Source organism: Poromitra crassiceps (assembly GCF_964638095.1).
Source record: "Poromitra crassiceps genome assembly, chromosome: 16".
Taxonomy (NCBI): domain Eukaryota; kingdom Metazoa; phylum Chordata; class Actinopteri; order Beryciformes; family Melamphaidae; genus Poromitra; species Poromitra crassiceps.
In genome coordinates, this window is record NC_139645.1 from 79978 (window position 1) to 103044 (window position 23067).

The window sequence follows — 23067 nt, forward strand, 5'->3', positions numbered from 1 at the left end:
CCAGCATTCAGGAGATGTGATTTTCTCTGCCAGTTAAAATTCGACCTGCTGGATTTTAGTAGCCACACGATACACACATTTACTGATGCCAGAATAAACACATAGTGGTCTAGGATCGTGATTCTCAACCGTTTTCATATCAAAGACCCTCATTTAGCCCATTAAGGTCACAGACCCCCACTGATGAGATTTTGTCTCTTGGACCCAAATCAGATTTTTTCTTTTCTTTTAGAGGTTATTCTGTTCAGATTCAATGACTCTTTGTGTTGTAGGTTCAGAACTTCAGAGGTAACAGTGTAACATCAAAGCAGTCATGCCTCTATATTTTCTAATTGTGTGAATTTGATGTAGGAATTGTAATGGTGAAGTCTAGCAATTCATCAATTTGCTGGAGACCTCTGGAATCCCTTCAAAGACCCCTGGGTGGTCCCCGGACCCTACATTGAGAACCACTGGCCTAGGAGATAAAAGCATGAATTAGTTAGGTGAGAGGTTATTAAGAAAGAGCCTGGGCCCAGTTGCACAAAGCACCTTAGGTTAAGATTTCCCTTAGTCAGAGTTAAGGTGTCCATAAAATAGAATCAGCTGCACAAAACACCCTTAAATCTTCTCCATAAGGTTAAACATTTTAAGGAAAACATATTTAAGGGTTAGGGTTATTTAACTATTTATTAATTTTGATTTAGCCTATTTATTTAACTATTTAGGCTATTATTTAACTATTTATTAGTCAATTTAACTAAGGGTTATTTAACTACTAGCAATATCTGCTAATAGTTACTGCACAGTGGACTGCACAGGGTATTCAGCCATTTTAAGTAATATGGCTCAATACCCTGTGCAGTCCACTTCACAGGGAACTGCTAGCCGATCGGAACGCAGTGAAAGTAGTTCCAATAGACCCTTCTCACGGGGGCCATTTTGTGTCAAAAAGGCAAGGTAAAACACAAGTGGAAGCAAAACACTAATGAGGGTTTCCAATTTCCATGCGCTTCAGTCATATATAACATTTTGTGTCAATCATGTTTTTCTAATCACTTGTGGAGGTTCAAGGAAAAATATATTTTGGTCAGTGGTCACAGCTTTTTAATTCAGACCCCCCCCCCCCCCCCCTTTCTAAATAACGAACAGTCCCTAACCACACAGCGACATTAAGCGCTTGCATCTAGACACATGTACTGTAGGTGTTCAAGCGCTTGCATCTAGACACATGTACTGTAGGTGTTCAAGTGCTTGCATCTAGACACATGTACTGTAGGTGTTCAGGCGCTTGCATCTAGACACATGTACTGTAGGTGTTCAGGCGCTTGCATCTACACACATGTACTGTAGGTGTTCAGGCGCTTGCATCTAGACACATGTACTGTAGGTGTTCAGGCGCTTGCATCTACACACATGTACTGTAGGTGTTCAAGTGCTTACATCTAGACACATGTACTGTAGGTGTTCAAGTGCTTGCATCTAGACACATGTACTGTAGGTGTTCAGGCGCTTGCATCTAGACACATGTACTGTAGGTGTTCAAGTGCTTGCATCTAGACACATGTACTGTAGGTGTTCAGGCGCTTGCATCTAGACACATGTACTGTAGGTGTTCAAGTGCTTGCATCTAGACACATGTACTGTAGGTGTTCAGGCGCTTGCATCTAGACACATGTACTGTAGGTGTTCAGGCGCTTACATCTAGACACATGTACTGTAGGTGTTCAAGTGCTTGCATCTAGACACATGTACTGTAGGTGTTCAAGTGCTTGCATCTAGACACATGTACTGTAGGTGTTCAGGCGCTTACATCTACACACATGTACTGTAGGTGTTCAAGCTCTTGCATCTAGACCATATCTAGTGGGTGAGATTTTACATTGTAGAGGAGGTGATATACTGACCTGTGAGGAGCAGGAGGAAGGTCAGTCTCCTCTTCATAGCTGGACGGCTTCCTTCACACCTTTCCAGTGGCTGTTTGTCATTTTGAACATTGCATTTTACTTACAGAATTCATCACTAATGACTATAAGGCTCATTAGAGAACAGCATTGTCCTACATTTAGACTTGTGCTGTAAATTGAGAGGATCCCCGTCCTCAGAGCATGTCATCATTTGAAGATCCAATAAGCCTACTTTACTGTCACCAGTGTTGGGCAAGTTACTTTCAAAATGTAATATACTACATATCAGTAGTTACTTTCATTTGAGAGTAATAAGTTACTTTACAATATTACTGTCTGTGTAGAGTAACTCATTACTTATTACAGTAGTTTTACATTACTTTCACCAAAATAACAGCAGTAGCAACAGAATGACATCACCACCTGGAACCATCCTGAATTTCAACCGTCTTGAAGTCAGTGTAAACTGTCCAAATTTCTAAATGTTATCCTTTTCCTTTGCTATTGTCATCTATAGTGGTTATTTGCATACGGACACAATTTGATTAGGAAATGGATGTATCTTTATTTAAATGTGCTTTGATAAAAAGTATGTAACTCAATTTGTAACTTGTGTTACTTGACAAAGTAACTGGTATAATATTACTCAAACCTTATTGGTAATAAGTTATATTACTGAGTTACTGCTAACAGTAATATATTACATGTAATATGTTACTTTTGTAATGAGTTACGACAGTTACCACATTGAGTTGCTGGGAACTGGTCTGTGCTAGAAAATGAACAATTTCTCTAGAGCAGGGTTTTCAAAGTGTGAGACTGTGGGCCTCCCCCAGACAAAGCCCCCCGCACCCCCCCCCCCCCCAGTTTACTTGCTTAACATAGTTTCCATAGATTCATGGATGCCTATAGGATTTGATCCCATAGACACTCCACAATTGAGACAATATTATATTATACAGTATATGATATTGCTGTTTGACATACTTCAGACTACACAGGTCTGTCTGAAGGCATTTATTTATTTCTGATTCTGGGAAAGTAGGAACAACAGTAAAAAACCCTCAAACTACTGTATCTTTGAACCATCTCTTTAACCAAATCACACACATTTAGGCCATTCTATGTGATCTCATTTTGATAACTAAAGTAATATATTTTCACTTCCATTCACTGAGCCTCCCCTGAAACGGTTCGGAGCCCCCCTGGGGAGACACTATTCTGCATGTGAGGGGTCACTGCAGTGTCATTCTGCATGTGAGGGGTCACTGCAGTGTCATTCTGCCAGCATGTGAGGGGTCACTGCAGTGTCATTCTGCATGTGAGGGGTCACTGCAGTGTCATTCTGCATGTGAGGGGTCACTGCAGTGTCATTCTGCCAGCATGTGAGGGGTCACTACAGTGTCATTCTGCATGTGAGGGGTCACTGCAGTGTCATTCTGCATGTGAGGGGTCACTGCAGTGTCATTCTGTCAGCATGTGAGGGGTCACTGCAGTGTGATTCTGCATGTGAGGGGTCACTGCAGTGTCATTCTGCCAGCATGTGAGGGGTCACTGCAGTGTCATTCTGCCAGCATGTGAGGGGTCACTGCAGTGTCATTCTGCATGTGAGGGGTCACTGCAGTGTCATTCTGCCAGCATGTGAGGGGTCACTGCAGTGTCATTCTGCCAGCATGTGAGGGGTCACTGCAGTGTCATTCTGTCAGCATGTGAGGGGTCACTGCAGTGTGATTCTGCATGTGAGGGGTCACTGCAGTGTCATTCTGCCAGCATGTGAGGGGTCACTGCAGTGTCATTCTGCCAGCATGTGAGGGGTCACTGCAGTGTCATTCTGCCAGCATGTGAGGGGTCACTGCAGTGTCATTCTGCCAGCATGTGAGGGGTCACTGCAGTGTCATTCTGCATCTGAGGGGTCACTGCAGTGTCATTCTGCATGTGAGGGGTCACTGCAGTGTCATTCTGTCAGCATGTGAGGGGTCACTGCAGTGTGATTCTGCATGTGAGGGGTCACTGCAGTGTCATTCTGTCAGCATGTGAGGGGTCACTGCAGTGTGATTCTGCATGTGAGGGGTCACTGCAGTGTCATTCTGCCAGGGCATTGATTTGAATCGTTATGCTCTATTTGTATTGTTAGTCCCTGGCTGCTCGAGTGAAGTCAATCAATTATGCTATAAGTGCATTGAAATATATAATTATAATATATATATAATTATAATATATATATAATAATTATAATATATATCTAATTATAATGACGCTATAATACATTGAAAGTTCATGTTAGTAGTATCGTGTTTGAAGCACTATATTTATAGCAGTAGCCCCACCGTGCCCCCCATATTTTAGATTTTTTTTTACAGTTCAATCTTGGATTTTGGGGGGGGGGGGTTACAGGTTTTAATTGGTAAATGTTTTACAGCAACATCTTGTATTCTGGGAAATTTACAGGTCTTTATTAGCAACTCGAGTTGCCAGGTAATTACTGTAATTCATATGACAGGAAATAACTGTAAACTGGTTTACAATATCAATATAGTTACTGTAGAAAAACATTGTGCTTTTTTTCCACAACAATTTGCTGTAAATTGATATACAGATATTTCCTGTAATCCTCTTTTACAGCAAATTATAACAAATGAGTGGTAACTCTTAGTTATTTACTGTAAATTTTACAGGAAGTTTTTTTTACAGTGTGCCTAATTCAGCTTCCCAGTGCTGTGAAACTGCAGGAAACATCTTTTCAGATCATTTCAAGGCATTTGGAGCCATAATAATGTGTTTGCCTTCATTGTACAGTAACTGCCTAATTCTTCCTCCCACCCATTTCATGACGATGATGATAAGGTTGTTGTTGCAAGCCTACAGTATATGTTACACTATGATACTGACTTTTGCATGAATTAATGGTATCTTGTAAGATAGGGTTAGGGTTAGCCATTCACAATGTCATTCACAATTACTAATAATATGTAGATAGATAGATAGATAGAGAGAGAGAGAGAGTGAGAGATAGCATACCATTCAAAGTGAACATAAAGGCACAGAACATGGATTTTATTGTACTTTTATTAGCATGTCATTGATATATATTTTGTATTGTCTTGAGACAGCTGCTGCATCACATCATATTTACAGAAACCTCCAGTGTTGGAGCTGAATCGATCCGGACTCTGGCTGTGGGTCACCCTGTGGCTCGCGGCCTGGCGCCTCGTGGCCAGCTGCCCCTCGCTGGCCCCTGCTCACTTCCTGCGGCGAGCGGTGCGCGCTCCTTTCTTGCTGCTGCAGAGCACAAAGAGTGGGAGCAGAGTCAGATCTGTATAGTAATCCTATAGTAATTTTAGAAGAATACTATAGGACAAAATATTAGGCTACAGGAATATTAATGTGGAATCATAGGAGATCAAACTTAACGGTAAAGCCCCAATATATGTGATCTTTACCTTAAGAAGAACTGATTTATTTTGCACATGATCTCAGATATATCAGAAAACTGTTAACAGTTTTGCAGACATTCTACTATTAAGAGTTGATTTGAGTTAAATGTGGACCAGTAATGCCAGTAATGACATTAATGGTCCACAGGTCCACTTAACTCAAATCAACTCTCATTAACTGTCACCCTCTATAGAGTACAAGAGGTGGTGACATCACAGAGGAAAGAGATCAGCCAATAAGAGAAGTTGTCCAATAATCGCTTTGGATCAAAAAGGTTGGTAGTTCGATCTCCACCTCCTCCAGTCTGCATGTCAAAGTGTCCTTGGGCAAGATACTGAACCCCAAACTACTTCTGTCATGGTTGTGCCAGCACCCTATGTGGAAGCTTGCCACAATCGATTTATGAATGTGTGAATGTACACAATGCATTCATTGGAAAGTGCTTTGGATAAAAGCGTTAGATAAATGCAGGCCATTTACCTCGCGAGACTCGCTCGCCAGTCCGGTAGCCCCCCCCCAGTGGGAACTTAAAGAGGCATATGACTCTAGTTCATTTGCATTTCACCTCAGACAAGACAGGACACTGCTTTCAAATTTAGCCAGATTTGCTAGAAAGAAACCTTTTTGCTGCTAGATGATGCCACTACGTTGACGGCACAGTATAGTAGTAAGAATTGTGAATGTTTTGAATCAAGACAACCACAATCCAAGTCAGAAACACAACAGCATATGTGAGCCTGTTAAAAGACATAATACCAACACTTAACTAGCCTGTACTATACTGTACTGTACTGTCAACCGTGACATCATCAAGAAGCGTTGGCGAGAAGGTGAAATGTTGTTAATCTTTCTAGCAAATCTAGGTAAATTTCAGACTTGAAAACAGTGTCCTATGTCTTGTTTGAGGTGACATGCAAATTAACTAGAGTCATCTTTAAAGTGTAACTGTCTAAACCCAAATGTTTGGTGAAGCCTGACACCTATGGTGAAAAATAGGGTACTGAACTTGCCTTCTCTCATTATAGCTGAGATATTAACAACCGGAGAACAGACTCCAAACCAAAGCTGATGAGCTTATTGGAAAGAGCGTGACCGGAAATAAGGAGCTAATATTTTGGTCACTCAGTGGCATTTTGAGCCCGACAGACGTTGTTACAACCAGCAGGCAGCGGGCTTAGCTAAAATAGTTAACACATTCACTGCCAGCCGTTTTTCAAAACTGTAGTTAGCTTCTGCCAGAGGGTTTTTTTGAGGATTCTGGCTCATCTTTCAAGAGCCGAGGATTCGTTTCTGTTAGGATTTTGTGAACACACAATATCTCAAAAGAACTAATAGAATGTGTGCTTTCTCTGTCTAAAAGAGTTCGTTTGTAGAGTTAGTAGTTATGTAAGCATTAGCAGTTGAATACAGCATGGTTTCAGCGTCTGTAAATTTATTCTGAGATAAACGGCTTTTTGTGAAATTCGATAGAACAGTCACTTTAACCATTCATTTTTGGCATCAGTAAGACGTCAGACATCTAAACAATAGTTTTGAACAGTAATTTCCTCCATAACAGCAGGAAACACCCCTCTCCTTCAAACTCCTCCCTCCGTGTGTGTTCTTCTTGGCTGCAGCGGGCGTGTCACAAGCTCGTTGCTGCTGCTGCTGTAACCTCGCGTCACCAGGCTCACTGCTTTGCTGCTGCTGTGCCTGTCTGCCTGTCTGCCTGGCGGCCGCTGGGCAAGTCTGGATGGATGGGCTCGCTCGTTTCTTGGGGTTCTGAGAGCTTTGATGAAGCTTTTGCGATTCTGGTCTTATTTATGCTGCGTGTTTCAAAGTGTGTTCCACCCGTAATCTATTATGCAAATTTGCAAAACCCCACCGCCAGCTCCCAAGCGCGAAAGCGTTTTCGCCAATCCATTTTCATGAGAATGGCTTCCTCACACTGCTTTTTGCTTGCCTTCCTCTAGAATGGAGAGCACTGTCGCCACTTAGTGGGTCGGTGGAATGGGTTGTACACGTTCGGTCGCTCCAATATTTTTTATAGGAGACGTGGGGGGCATTGATCCACGTAGCACAATTTTTTTTTGACGTCTCAACTCGTCATTGGCAGTCAACCGTTGGAATGTTTTTGACGAGTCAACTCGCCATTGGCAGTGAACGTGTTAACATGCCAGCTCGTCCTCAGTCAGAATCAAATTGTCATTACGTACTATAGCGTAGCGTTAACTATAGCGTTCCATTGAGTTGTACCGTATGTTATCTTCCCATTTTAGCAACTAACTTAACTTTTTGAACTTGAACACAAAATTAAGTTACTTGGTGGGGGAGTGGATGTAGCAAACAGTGGAGCTAATCAACACTGTCAGGACATGACTCAGAAACATATGAAATATCAAGAAAATTACAAATGACTGGAGGAGGACTTTAACACCTCAAGCTGTCTGGGACTTACTGTTTCTGCAGCTCGTCAATGCGGTTTCTGAGTGAGATCACCTGAAAGATGGGACAGACAGACAGTTGTTGGACCCCATCCACTTCAATTGTTTTGGAGAATCGTGTAACTCAGTTTCCCTAAAAAACTCCATGAAAGTTTTATGGACAAAAAAAACAAATGTAAGCGACGACGTAATATTTTCTACATCAACGGCATGCGTATGGGCCACCAACTTGAGAGCCAGGTCCACAACAGAAGATACCCATTGTTCCAAAGGCAGAGTATCAGCTACCACTTTTTTGCAACAGTAAGGCCCAGCAACAGCCAATGCCTCTGCCTCAAAGATAAATTCAACCCAGTAAAATAATTTAACAACAAAACAGGAAAAGTTTATTACAATGATACAAACTCTATATTCCTCTCCCATGGCAATGGTGATAACTGGCATGTCCGCCCAATTTCCCATTTCTAGATACTCTAGACAAGGCTGCGTCCTCTCTCCATTATTATTCACCCTTTCTCTGGAGCCTCTGGCCCAAGCTATTCTTCAATCTCCTCATACTGCGATTACTTCACATAATTTTTGTTATTGTCTATTTTTGATAATTTTGGTAATTTATCTGGTTATAAAATCAACTGGGCTAAATTGGCTCTTCTTCCGTTGAACAATGCTATGAGATCAGCCACACCATCGGCAAACCCTGTGGTCCAGATATTCAAATACTTGGGTATTGATATTTTTCCATCTCTACAAGCAATTGTTACAAATCACTTTAACTCTATCTCTAGGCAGGTGGAGTCAGACTTGGAGCATTGGTCACTTCTCTACAATACACTTCACGCTCGAGCTTCCATTATAAAGATGAACATCCTGCCTCACATACATTTTTTTAGCTCTATGCAGGTCAGTGGGATAGGGCTCTTACCTAAATGTCGGTAATTGATGAGTTGGGAGTGAGAATGGGTTGAAGTAATTTACACAAAAACATTTAGAAACCTTGTCAAGTAATGAAAGTACAAATCAGAATCATGTCCCAGAAGCAAGTCTCAAGTATTTTCTTCATGTACAAAGTCTCAAACTATTAAAACTGTGGCTTGGGTCTGACTTGAGTCCAAGTGATGTGACAATTTGAACAATTCTAACATGTTCTACTACAGACCTTCTCATTCTGTAGATTCCCAGTGGGTTCCTCACCTCATATTTCTGCCGGTTGAGTTTCTCCATGTGGTCAAACTTGTGTGACTCCAGGTTGTGAAGGGCATTCCAAAGCTCCTTGGCCATCTCCCTGAAACACACAGGAACAAACAATCCATGGATAAAACAGACAGCAATTCCAAGAACCTTCATGTATCTTGCAATCAGGGAACCCATCATGACTATTGGTCTGATGGCAATTAGCCTCTGAGGGTGACGGCAGATATTTGGGGGTTTCCGGTATAGCCAGCGAACATCCGGGCCAAGACTTCCTCTTCCGAGCGCCAGTCATTGTTTAGAGTCCCACTGCAACTTGAGCCGCCAGAATGGAGTTGTATCTGGCAACCCTGGTGTGAAGTGCAGCCCGTCTGCAATGGTCTGCATGAAATCAGCACCTCGTCCAGGCTCCTCGGGAGCGCTCTCTTAGCGCTTTCAGACAGACACGGTTCTGGTTCTGGCTCTGGCTCCGTTCTGGATTCTCAGAACCTTGGTGCTTTCTGGCGAACCAGCCCGTGTTCACACCAGTTTAAGCGGAACCAAAATGGGAGGACATTATTCGGTAGTCCTTCTTCAGTTTTTTATTTTTTTAAGTTTATTAATTATTTGGTCTGGCGTTCGAGTGAACCCAGCCTTGGACCTCTCTTCTGCAAGTTCGGCATATGATTTGCTCTTTCTTGTACTGCTTTCTAGCTTTTCTTGAGATTCGGTAGATGCCCAAATCGCCACTAAACATTTGGTTTCCTCAGGAGACCACTGCAAATTATTTTTCTCTGTGTTGTCACTGCCTTCTTCTCCTTCCTGCTCGTTTTCACAGCCTAGAATGAGACACGCCCACTGATGATGTCACGGTTCCCAAGGAAAACCAACTATTTTTTGGTTCTGCTGAGAACCAACTTTTCAGGTTCCGAACCAATTATTTTTTCGGTCTGAACGCTCCGGCCAGTTCAGATTAGGGTTCTGGAACCGGAACCGGCACGGAGCCCTGCCGGTGTGAAAGCCCTATGAGTGTATCAGCACCTCGTCCAGGCTCCTCGGGAACGCTCTCTGTGTTTTACAACGAGCGGAGGTGCGGGCCTGGTTTCACTATAACGTGATATCAAGTGGCAAGTTAGGGGCCGTGTCTGGCCCGGTTTGAGACCTCTGGTGTAAACCATTGCGGGATTACTCCCCCTTTATAAATTGAAAATATGCAGGAATTTCCAAAAAGATGCGCGAATCTCGCAATCCAGCGCTGAATTTTAAGCCCTGGTTTAACTTCCTGTCAGCCTCAGCCTAGCCTACCGTTTAACTTCCTGTCAGTCTCAGCCTACGGTTTAACTTCCTGTCAGTCTCAGCCTAGCCTACCATTTAACTTCCTGTCAGTCTCAACCTAGCATAATAGTAGCAGCTTTTATTTTAGCACAGAGGTGCGCCAACAAGCAACTAAAAAAGTTGGACTCAAAAGCAGCATCCTAGCTCCTGTTTATTCTGCTTTTCTTTCTGGGTTAGGGTTTGATCACAACAGACCCCCATATAGAGTCAGAACACCACCTTTTGTTTTTCCCACCAATGATTGGCTTCATTTGTCATTTTCAACAACGTACACCGAAACCGGGTTGGGCTGATCACTTAATATAAAAATAGGCTGCATCAAACCCAAGAACTGCCATAGATGTACAGTTCTTGGGCAGCTTTGTGTGCATTTTGGCGGGTTTTGAACTCTTTGTGCTGGAAACCGTCAACAGTATCTGACAACACAGCTTCACACTCCAGGCCTGGTGATTCGGTTCACCCGAGTGAAAAACCAAGTGGAAAGAAAAACATTTGCACGCTAAAATGTTGTCTTTTGTTGAGAAGTGAACATGTTGCTGTCAAAAGGCAAAAGAAAGGTTGATGACGAGCACAGACAGTTTCAGGAGAAGTGGGAGAGTGATAATTTTTTCGTCGAGTTCAAAGGGAATGCCGCCTGCCTCATTTGCAAAGAGAAAATCGCCATACTAAAAGAATATAACCTGAAGCGAATAAGAATATGAGAATAAGCAGGGATGCAAACTAGTCACCTTTAGGTAACAGTGAGTCGCCTTTTTCATCCCAAAATAGGGCACTTAAAATCGAGCTGAACGCAAAAATGACTTTTCTTTTATTTTAGTTCAAATACCTGGGTATGCAGTGCACCTATATAATGATGTATGCAAAAAAAATCACAAAAATCAAATTTCTTTAGTTTTTCACACTTTTTCACATCAAAAGTTATTTTTCAAGATTTCATTGATAACACTAATCTACAGTTTGCTGATGTCACCTAGTACTATCAAATTTCTACCCCATTTCAACCAATCATATCACGACATGCAGCTGTCAATCAAATCTTCATTTCAGGATCATTTTCTCTCCCAAATTAAGTAGAAAACGGCGCCTAGTGCCTGTCATCTGGCAGAATTCCTATCCCATAAACTAACTACCGTAAATTCCGGACTATAAGGCGCACCGGTGTATAAGCCGCACCTTCAAAGTTGACTATTTTTTTCTTATATAAGCCGCACCGGACTATAAGCCGCGGGTGTTTTAATGGTATTTTTTGTTTTTTTTTACAGTGCACACAGTGTCCGCGGTGTGGTGAAAAGAGGGCAAGAGAGGAAATTAAAACAGAAGTGGATTTATAGTTAGAAAGAGTGCTAAAGAAGAGAGAATTCCGTTTTTTATTTTTTTATTTTAGTTACTCACAGTACTATTGACCAGCCCAACTCAAAAGATATTCGGCAGTTTCACTTTGAGCTCTTGTTCCGCCGCTGTCCATCAATGGTTATGACGAGTCTCGCTGGGTACAGTACGCCAAAGCGATATCCATTGACTTTAACCTTTTCGATGATGCTGTTGTATGTTGCGCGTTTCTGTTGCACCAACGCGGAGAGGTCCTGCCGGACGAAAAAGCGCGTACCCTCCCAGGTGAGGGGCTTCTTCCCCGCAGCCTGGAGGATGAGTTGACGGTCGGGCCAGCGGAGTAGGCAGATGAAGATGGCCCTCGGTGGCAGGCCGGGGTCTGGACGTGGCCGAGGCGCCCGGTGTGCCCTGTCCACCTCTGGTGGTTTCTCGCCTTCCTTCAGGTCCAGGATGTAACACAGGATTTTGCCACGAAAGCGTCCATGTCACCAATCTCAGCTCCCTCTTTTACATTGATCAGGCGAATGTTATTTCTTTTACTCCTGCTGATTAAGTCATCAACCTGCGTGTGCAGGGTTTCGATTTGTTTTTGCATTTTATCCACTTTCGGACTCACTGTGTTGTTTTTGTCCTCCAGTGCGCTGATGCGCTTTTCCGCATTAGAAACTCTGTTCGCTTATTTTCTTTAGTGAGTGAGTGGATGGACTTCTGCACGTTTTCAAACTTGTTTTCAAGCTGCTCAAACCTCTGAGCGATGTCGGACTTAATCGATAGTGTTTCACGGAGTAAAAGTTTAGCCCAAGCCGTGTATCTCCAGCCTCCAGCAGGTGAGTCATTTCCTCATTCATGGCGGTGATTGCTTCGTCTTTTTCTTTCTGCTTACCTGTGTTGTGTTATGTTATGTTATGTTATGTTGTTAAAAGAGGGCAAGAGAGGAAATTAAAACAGAAGTGGATTTATAGTTAGAAAGAGTGCTAAAAAAAGAGATATTTTTATTTTATTTTTGAAAAAATCCATAGATAAGCCGCACCGTTATATAAGCCGCAGGGGCCAAAAAAGGCCAAAAAACGGGAAAAAAGCCGCGGCTTATAGTCCGGAATTTACGGTACTAACTTGGCCAATTGCATGAAACATGAACAAAAACCAAAAACTAATCTCTAAGAATGCAAAGAAATGTAACTGGCTCGTTAAAACGCGCATTCCAGGAATATCGTATTTACAGAAATAGCGTAAAAGGCACACACTTGAGAGTGTGGTATAGTCAGGGGTCTCCCCTCGGAGATTCCAGGCGGGCGGGCAGCACCCATGCATCGGATTGCCGGCTCACTCCGCACGAAGCAAGTGGCTGCCTGGTACTCTGCGGATCCCACTCACGTAGCACAACAACACGCTGAATCCCACTCGATTTGGGGGTGGAACACGCCAATGCCAAAGCCAGCCGACAGAATTGTCAAATCATCATACAATAACTGTACATTACTTCTTTATTAAAACCTTCTGTAAGCATCAAGAAGCTCCTCCTTTTTTCTATTTACTGTTTATATTGGCCTGCTGAGCTATCTTGTCGCCACTTTTTTGACTTTTCCAAATCAAATCATCGACATGCATATGGTCCACCTCTCAATTTGTTTTCAGTCTCCGACGCTCGTGCTATTGCATTTGCCTCCGGTTCACTTTGACTTTAAGTGAATGATTTTGTGTCTGCCCTGGTATCTGTCACCTTTTTAACTATCCATGACTTTTCATCCCTGAATAAGAGTCTAATAATTACTATGTCTTTTGTCATTGTGTTTTATCTGGAGACTAAGCAGCCATAGGCTTTCGGTTGTATTAAAGCCTTTATGTTTTGTATTGACTTTACTAAAACACTCATATCATATTATAATACCCCAGGTGTGCATAAAATACAGGTTAAGTAAAGACAAAAATGTGAAATTATTATTATCGTATCTGTTAGTTAGTTAGTTAGTTAGTTTATTTCGGTCCATTCAACAAAACATGACAATACACACATACAATGAGTTGTGGCAAGAAGGGCCGAAAAGGTGTAGGCTGAAGCCACAGCTTATTTTGCCTACCCTATGTAAATAAAAGAAAATTACAAAAACAAAACATGTTAACGCAGTTTCAATCATGGTATTTAACTAAACTGCAGAAAGAATTTTAGAAAGAAATTTACAAGTGATCGTGCTCGTATATAATACATACATATATACATTTATTTTAACATATGTAAAATAAATACATATACTTCAATATACCATATATACACCATATTAGACAAGTCAATGCAGTTGTTTCAATCTGTTATTGGACAAGCAGATATTTACCGGTTATCGTATCGGCTGAAAAAATCCCCGCCAAAGTCTATAAATCCCCCCTATCTGAAGAACATAAGGGGGGAATCCCCCCCCCCCCCCAGTTTGCAAAGTAAATTTTAAGCCCTGGTCTCAGCCTACTGAGACTAACAGGAAGTTGAGGTGAAAAAGTTCACTAGCCTACAGTATTAGGTCATCCAAAGCTGAATCTCCCCCACTGAAAAACACTCATTCCGGCGCCCCTGTGTCAGTGTATCAGTGTGTGTTACAGTGAGTGTATCTCAGGGTGTGTTACTTCAGCTTGTCGTCGCTGAGGTTCTCGATGTTGAGGAGAGGTTTGCATCTCTCTGACAGGACCTTCTTCTTCTTCTCTCTCTCCGTCTGCTTCCTGCCTCTCCTCTGGTCAGCCTAGAACAGTCCAGACAGGAAGTTAGCATCATGACCAGTCCAGAAAGGAAGTTGCCGTCATGAACGAGTAGGGTTGCAAAATTCTGGCAGGATGGGAAGGGGGGGGGGGGGGGGTAGGATAATGTCCGTGGGGGTGACCCCGGCCCGTTACTAAGCCCACTGTGCTCATGGGTGACAAAGTCCTGATTTGTGAGGGCTTTGGGGTATCGTTGAAGAGGCCGATGGCAGTTGGGGAGAAACTGTCCTTGTGACGAGAGGTTCTGGTACTGCCAGACATCAGTCTTCTGCCAGTAAAGCAAAAAAAAATCTGCTTTTTTATTTTTGCTCCAAGTTAACACGTTCACTGCCATTGACGAGATATCTCGGCTTACAAAATCCAACGGTTGACTGCCAATGACGAGATATCTCGGCTTTAAAAAAAAAGAAAAGATTTTTGACGGTGGGATGTGGATCAACGCCCCCCACGTCTCCTATAAAATTATTGGAGCCACCGAACGTGTACAACCCATTCCACCGACCCACTAAGTGGCGACAGTGCTCTCCATTCTAGAAAAAGCCGAGCCAAAACTGCAGGGGAACGCGCGATGAAACCATTCTCATACAGTAAAATGGATTGGCGAAAACGCTTTCGCTTTCGCGCTGATTGCTGGCGGTGGGGAATTGCAAATTTGCCTAATAGATTATGGGTGCAACACACTGCATAAATAAGACCAGAATCGCAAAAGAAACCCCGTTTCTTGGGGTTTCTCAACCGAAACCCCAAGAAACGAGCGAGCCCATCCAGACTTGCCCAGCGGCCGCCAGCAGACAGGAGCAGCAGCAGCAGCAGCAGCAACTCGCTTGTGACACGCCCGCTGCAGCCAAGAAGAACACACACGGAGGGAGGAGTTTGAAGTAGAGGGGTGTTTCCTGCTGTTATGGAGGAAATTACTGTTCAAAACTATTGTTTAGATGTCTGACGTCTTACTGATGCCAAAAATGAATGGTTAAAGTGACTGTTCTATCGAATTTCACAAAAAGCTATTTATCTCAGCTTAAATTTTCAGACGCTGAAACCATGCTGTATTCAAGTGCTAATGCCTACATAACTACTAACTCTACAAACTAACTATTTTAGACAGAGAAAGCACACATTCTATTAGTTCTTTTGAGATATTTTGTGTTCACAAAATCTTAGCAGAAAAGAATCCTCAGGTCTTGAAAGATGAGCCAGAATCCTCAAAAAAAACCTCTGGCAGAAGCTACCTACAGTAAAAAAAAAAATGGCTGGCAGTGAATGTGTTAAATGATTTCTGGTCACTCACAATTCAGTAGGCTATGCCACTGGTTGGTTTGGTTCCAGGCTTAAAACTCATTATATAAGGATTTTTCTAAATGTCTAGAAAATGAATGAGGAATTCTCTTCCAGACCAGGGTCCCTACTAAGGATTCCTAGACTGTGTGGAAAAGAATGACTAACCTATCAGTGACGACGTGCACACCTGTACGCCGTTACCAGCAGCTGCCACAGTGATTACGCACGGGGATCAATGATAAATCACAACATGAAGTTACAGCTCATATAAACGAGCCTGATTATCAATTCAAAAGAAAATGAGGGGCAACATGTTGCTGGCTGTGGTGAATGCAGTGAGCGCAACAGAGGAAAACAGGGAAATAAGAATGGTCCGATTTAGAGATGGAGGGAGAAGGGGATATTTGGTGCATAATCATAATGTTGTCATTTTTTGACATTTTATTCCTTTTTTACTATTTTACTATTTACTAAGCCCATTTTTATTCTACCGGTCCCGATACTTTTGCCATCTAGAGTCAGCCCTATTTTTGACTACCTGCCCTAACCACTCAGGCCACTGTGTGTCCCTTGAGTGCTATGTTCCCTAGTATACTCCCTAATCTAAACAGAGTGCAGTGATTTGCATGAAAGCTTAATACCTGCGGGTTCCGGAGTAGAGAAATGGACGATTTTCACGTTATCGGCCTCGATCGGTGATCTGCGCCGGTCACTCTAAATAGCCGATTCTGTGAGCCGATTTTCATGTGACGTGCGCGCACCCCAAAGCACCGAGATAGGCACCCAGCCACCACACCACACACGCCAGCATACCTTCCTCGTGGTGGAATTTTTTCACTGTCAGTGAAGTAGACAAAGCTCGCAGTTTGTCACAAATGCAAGTCGAAAATAAGCCGTGGAGACAGAGGTGCGGCCGAGTCCCGCTCGGCTGGAGTCCAGTCTGAGCGGCTCGCTTCACCTCACTGGCCCCTCTCTCTCTGCTCTCTCTCCCTGGGAAGCAGTGCTGCTGCACCTGGCCACAGCGCACAGCCGGCTTGGCGAGGTGAACGTGAGCATTGTGTCCAGTATAACCATTCCCCGACCTGCCTTCTCCATTCCACATCAGCGCTGCTGCCTCAGCCTGTCAGTCATGTTGTAACGTGGATACAGGAGAGACTATTTGTTTCGTATTGCAAATAGAACGACGGACATAATAATAAAAATGCATCGGACTCACAAGTGTGCAAGGTTTTCTGTGCGTGACGATCTTTTTTTGGATGGCAGATAAAAAAAACGCATACGAAATTTCGGACTGTGTGTAAACTCCGCCTGATATTCAGACTGAAGATTGTTACTGTAACTCATAAACTCATTTCCCCTCTACTCAAGAGGACTGGTCTGGAGCCATAAACTCCTTGTCCATGGATCATTTTGATGTTCTGTTGCATCTGTTTTCTTTTGGAAAAGTAAATGCATGATAGCTGTGGGATATAGGCTATTGGATTTTATTTAATTTTTGTATTAATTGTATTTGCACAAAAAAGCTCTGTCCAGTAACCTGGAACACTTTCATTTTGAGATGTGTTTGAGTGAGATGGTCCTACTTCATGCAAATGATAAGAATTGTTGGATATGAATCTTAATTTTCAAACAAAGTTACAAAAACGTTTGTGTAAGCTGTCAATTGTTGTTCTTAGAAAGAATATCGGAATCGGCAAAAATCGGTATCGGCAAGTCAGACTATTCAAAAATCGGAAATGGCCAAGAAAATGGCAATCGGTGCATCTCTACTTTCAAGTTGTAGGCCTACGGGCCCTGGCAGTTTGACATCTGACTACCGACCTGAGTGCTCTGGGGCATTGGTGGTTGACTCCTGTGTTCTGGTCCCCGTAAGGAAAGCGGTGGACCGGAGTGGGAAATAGGACTACCTCAGACCGGTGGACACAAGGACGTGGATGGACTTTGGGCTGGGTTTGGGGCACATTTTTTATCAATAAACATTGTTACTTTTTCTACCCTTGGTTTTAGTATTTTAATTCTGCTCAACCCTGGTGGGTATAAAGAACCTGTGTAGCCTTTTATCAGAGTCCTCGGCTCTTGGCAAATCCTAGGTGGCGTTGTCGGACAACACTTTCAAAAGATTGAGAATCCATTCCAAAGTGGTAATTTTGGGCCAAGTGACACATTCATTCCAAACAACCATTATCTCCGCTTGTCACAAGAGAGGGAAACCGCACACTTCAGTTGGACGGTGGTCTGGCATTTCGGCTTTGGAAATAATTTGTGTGGGATAAGGTGCGTATGTGTGCAGCAACTGGGGGTGCTGGACTTAAAGATGGGTCAGAATTTGCTTAGATTATTTGCGTAAGTTGTCTTGTTTACTTTTTAACCGTTTTGTTGTTTTGTTTTTACATCTATACGTCTGTGTAGGATACCTTTGCAAGACGATACTGGGTCGTGAAACACGGATTGGATCGAGTCGCTGGACAGGTTAGTCATGGTTTTAGTAGGGATTCTACGCCAGGTTTGATAGATATCTATCACCCCAGGAGATGTCACAGAACATCACGTGACTGTTGAGCTCAATGGGGGCGAGCCTTAAAGCGTTTATGACCTGGGTGGGAGGGATCAGCCATGATTTTCCGAGAGAATCCATTAAAGTTATACTCGCATAAAGTAAAACATGACATTTTTTAATAATAATAATAATAATGCATTTCTGTGTATGCATGTCTTATCTTTAGTTCTCACTCATTACTTATGTTTACAAAATCAGAATACAAACCGTCAATGACAAATAAAGAATCTATCCCTCTAAAGGGAGCATGTGGGCAATGTTTGTTCTGTTTGTATCCATTTTTATCCCACTGATGATGTCATAGGAGGTATTATGACATCACTGATGATGTCATCAGTTATTTACATGCATGTAAACTTAAGGGCAATAACATTTTGTGAGCACACACATACTCGCGCCAATAGAGCAGGTGAGGCCACGCAGCACCTGAGCTGCGTATATGCGAGCTGCAGGGCCAGCGGGCCTAAACGAAAATGCCACCAGACAAACTTTTTATTTTCCCCCGAAGCAATTAAACTTCATTTAACACATTCACTGCCAGCCGTTTTTCAATACTGTAGTTAGCTTCTGCCAAGGTTTTTTTTTGAGGATTCTGGCTCATCTTTCAAGAGCCGAGGATTAGTTTCTGTTAGGATTTTGTGAACACACAATATCTCAAAAGAACTAATAGAATGTGTGCTTTCTCTGTCTAAAAGAGTTAGTTTGTAGAGTTAGTAGTTATGTAAGCATTAGCAGTTGAATACAGCATGGTTTCACCGTCTGAAAATTTATTCTGAGATAAACGGCTTTTTGTGAAATTCGATAGAACAGTCACTTTAACCATTCATTTTTGGCATCAGTAAGACGTCAGACATCTAAACAATAGTTTTGAACAGTAATTTCCTCCATAACAGCAGGAAACACCCCTCTCCTTCAAACTCCTCCCTCCGTGTGTGTTCTTCTTGGCTGCAGCGGGCGTGTCACAAGCTCGTTTCTGCTGCTGTTGTAACCTCGCGTCACCAGGCTCACTGCTTTGCTGCTGCTCCTGCCTGCTGGCGGCCGCTCGGCAAGTCTGGATATGGGCTCGCTCGTTTCTTGCGGTTTCGGTTGAGAGCTTTGATGAAGCTTTTGCGATTCTGGTCTTATTTATGCTGCGTGTTTCAAAGTGTCTTGCACCCATAATCTATTATGCAAATTTGCAATCCCCCCCCCCGCCAGCTCCCAAACGCGAAAGCGAAAGTGTTTTCGCCAATCCATTTTCATGAGAATGGCTTCCTCACACTGCTTTTTGCTTGCCTTCCTCTAGTTTGGAGAGCACTGTCGCCACTTAGTGGGTCGGTGGAATGGGTTGTACACGTTCGGTTGCTCCAATATTTTTATAGGAGACGTGGGGAGCGTTGATCCACGTCCCACCGTCAAAAAAAATAAAAATAAATTTAAGCCGAGATATCTCGTCATTGGCAGTCAACCGTTGGATTCTGTAAGCCGAGATATCTCGTCAATGGCAGTGAACGTGTTAAATGTCTTACACACAGTAATACAGTGTTGGGTTTGTATTACATGCTACATGTTTCCCCGATTGTGTGTTGTTGTTGTTTTTTTCATCTATGGTCATGAAAATCAACGTGCTATGTTTTGGCTCAAGCTAACACATAGGAATAGAATACACTCACTGGACAAATATCAAAACACATCAAACCCTATAAGGTTCAATGTGAACAACAAGATGCCAAAAGACAGTACCTTGGTCCTGAAAATACTTTGAACATAAAAGTTTAACTAACAAGTATTTTTGGCCAGCGATAGCGGGCCATATATCTGGCTTTGTCCAGGGCCAATTTGTGTGACACTTCTGTTGAGTGACGTGAGCTGCACGCCAATCCGAGGACACGCTGCAAGCCTTTGGGTGGGACGCTGCGGTACTCTAAGCCAAGCAGAAAGCGCTGCATGGCGGACCAACTTCCGCTTGGCTAGCTGCTTGTCACACAACAAAGGGACAGTGCGATCTCTCCTCTCTCAACAATGCTAAAACTTTTAGCATAAAAGCCTCTGCTGATTTGCAATACATGTCCCATAAGGCTTTCCTAGAGAAGAGGAAACGTCTGGCATTACGTTAAACCAAACCTGGCGAGGAGGCAGCAGATTTGTTTAGCGTTAACGTTAGCTGTTGTGGCTAACGAACATCCTGTGGGCTGGATCGGGCTCTTTGGGGGGCCGGTCGTGGCCCGTGGGCCGTATGTTTGACATCCCTGCTCTAAGGTGAACGTGCAGCTAGGAGAGCATGCATGGTGGCAGCAGGTTCAAAGCCCTCCGGTACCTTCTGTAGCCAGATGTAGCTGCCCGCCCCTTATGTGTTACAGTGTGTATCTCTACGTGTGTTACAGTGTGTGTACCTTCTGTAGCCCGCTGTAGCTGCCCGCCCCCCATGTGTTACAGTGTGTATCTCTACGTGTGTTACAGTGTGTGTACCTTCTGTAGCCCGCTGTAGCTGCCCGCCCCCCATGTGTTACAGTGTGTATCTCTATGTGTGTTACAGTGTGTGTACCTTCTGCAGACCGCTATAGCTGCCCCCCATGTTGGTCAGCGCAGACTTCTTCTTGGCATCGTCTTCTGCCTTCCTGTGGAGGTCGGCATCCTCCTTCCTCTGCCGCTCCGCCTGCCAACCACAGAGGAGGAAGTTCAACATTTCAGCCAATCACAAAGGAGAAAGTTCAACATGTCAGCCAATCACAGAGTAGGAAGTTCAACATTTCAGCGAATCACAAAGGAGAAAGTTCAACATGTCAGCCAATCACAGAGTAGGAAGTTCAACATTTCAGCCAATTACAGAGGAGAGAGTTCAACATGTCAGCCAATTAAATACACGCATTACACATACCCAATATTCCTAGTTTCCAGGCCGCAGCTCGGGGCATAATAATGTTGTGCATCCAGTAAAAAAAGAAAAAAACTTTTCAGGGCGAGTTAAAAATCTGAATTAAAGCTGAAAATAAGGTCCAGGTTGTAAAGAAAAATGAATTATCCTTTAAGACGTTTCTCAAGTAATATTCTAATTGGTGACTTTGAATTTTATCACAGTCTTTTTCTGCTAAGATATCTGTGCTTTTACTCAAGAGTGGCTTTCGAGTACTTTATACACCACTGATGTCAGCCAACCACAGAGGAGAGAGTTCAACATGTCAGCAAATCACAGAGGAGAGAGTTCAACATGTCAGCCAATCACAGAGGAGAGAGTTCAACATGTCAGCCAATCACAGAGGAGGAAGTTCAACATGTCAGCCAATCACAGAGGAGAGAGTTCAACATGTCAGCCAATCACAGAGGAGGAAGTTCAACATGTCAGCCAATCACAGAGGAGGAAGTTCAACATGTCAGCCAATCACAGAGGAGGAAGTTCAAACATGCAGCCCTGGGACTCTGTGATCATCTTATTCCAACTTCGAGGCAGAAATAAAAATCTGCAAAGCGTGTGGTCAAAACAGTGAAGAGGTGGACCAGCGAGGCTTTAACTATACTGATTGGAATGTCTGCTGCTACGGACCTGGATGACCTTACTAACACTGTGACATTGTACATTATACACATTGTACACATTATATTCTTTTACCTACGGGTATGTATGATTTAATCAAATTGTGCAATAGGGCTGTGCAATTTAATGTCTCAGTTGGCATCTCCCCACTGTGTCCTAGTGCAATGCTGTGTCTGTCCTGTTTGTGTTTACTTGTGTTTTTGTAACGCCGGATGTGGCTATGCGCACTTTTTGCCCAAGACAAATTTCCCTTCTGGGACAATAAAGTTTATCTCATCATCTCATCTCACATCAGTTTTTGTCAGGTCATACGTATGCCGATCAACACCCTCCAAAAATTCCCCAACAACAAACCCTGGTTCTAAACGCAGGCAGCTTCGCCAAGTCAAAGAAGATGCCTACAGGAGTGGAGACTGGTCCCTGTTATTTATTTATTTTATCCTTTTATTTTTTTTATTCTTTTATCTTACTTATTCTTAGGGGTACAGTACAGTATATCTGTATTATATACTTTGTCTGCCCTTTGGTCTGGACTGAGGTTTTTTCTCTTGTGCTTTAATACAATGATACATTGTAGCTCTTTCTTGTGATATAAATGTGCTGCTGTGAGTGAACTGCACTTTGCTACTATGCACTTTATATCTCTACTGTGCACTTTAGATCGTTGCTACTGTTGTCATTTGCACTTTAACTATTGTGTTGCACTTTAAACTGCTGCTCTAGACTGTTTTTACAATGTTTTTTTTGTCTTATTTGTTTTTATGTATGTACTTCGTACTACGCTTTCTGCAATCCAATTTGCCCTTTTGGGACACTTAATAAATCTTGAATCTTGAATCTTGAATCTTGAATCTTGTATAGCCAGCCCAGAAACACGCTGATGAAAGAGGTCAAGGTTACGGAAGCCAGGAACGGCCACGTGTTTATTTATTATTTTATTACCGTTTTATCGCGATAACAACTAGGGGTCGACCGATTATCGGTTTGGCCGATTATTATGGCCGATATTCAACATTTTGCCGATTATCTGTATCGGCATTTTCATTGGCTGTTTGCCGATATAATAATTCAATAAAAAAATGCGCTAATTTGCAGCTGCTGCGGCTGGAAGGAGCCTCTCCTACAGTACCGTAAATTCCGGACTATAAGGCGCACCGGTCTATAAGCCGCACCTTCAAAGGTGACTATTTTTTTCTTATATAAGCCGCACCGGACTATAAGCCGCGGGTGTTTTAATGGTATTTTTTGTTTTTTTTACAGTGCACACAGTGTCCGCGGTGTGGTGAAAAGAGGGCAAGAGAGGAAATTAAAACAGAAGTGGATTTATAGTTAGAAAGAGTGCTAAAGAAGAGAGAATTCCGTTTTTTATTTTTTTATTTTAGTTACTCACAGTACTATTGACCA

General features: G+C 42.9%; 1 protein-coding gene across 1 annotated transcript in view; it reads right to left on the reverse strand.

Annotated features, from left to right (window-relative positions):
• Positions 1 to 4950: 4950 nt before the first annotated feature.
• LOC310791154 (troponin T, fast skeletal muscle-like) overlaps positions 4951 to 23067 on the reverse strand; it is a gene marked incomplete at its 5' end in the record, with an annotated part of 52440 nt that continues 34323 nt past the window's right edge. The window contains 5 exons of the mRNA XM_083652847.1: positions 4951 to 5165; positions 7759 to 7799; positions 8936 to 9026; positions 14189 to 14301; positions 20677 to 20787. Coding sequence (XP_083508973.1) covers positions 5126 to 5165; positions 7759 to 7799; positions 8936 to 9026; positions 14189 to 14301; positions 20677 to 20787 — 396 coding nt within the window. The 3' untranslated portion in view covers positions 4951 to 5125. The remainder of the gene's footprint in view (positions 5166 to 7758; positions 7800 to 8935; positions 9027 to 14188; positions 14302 to 20676; positions 20788 to 23067) is intronic.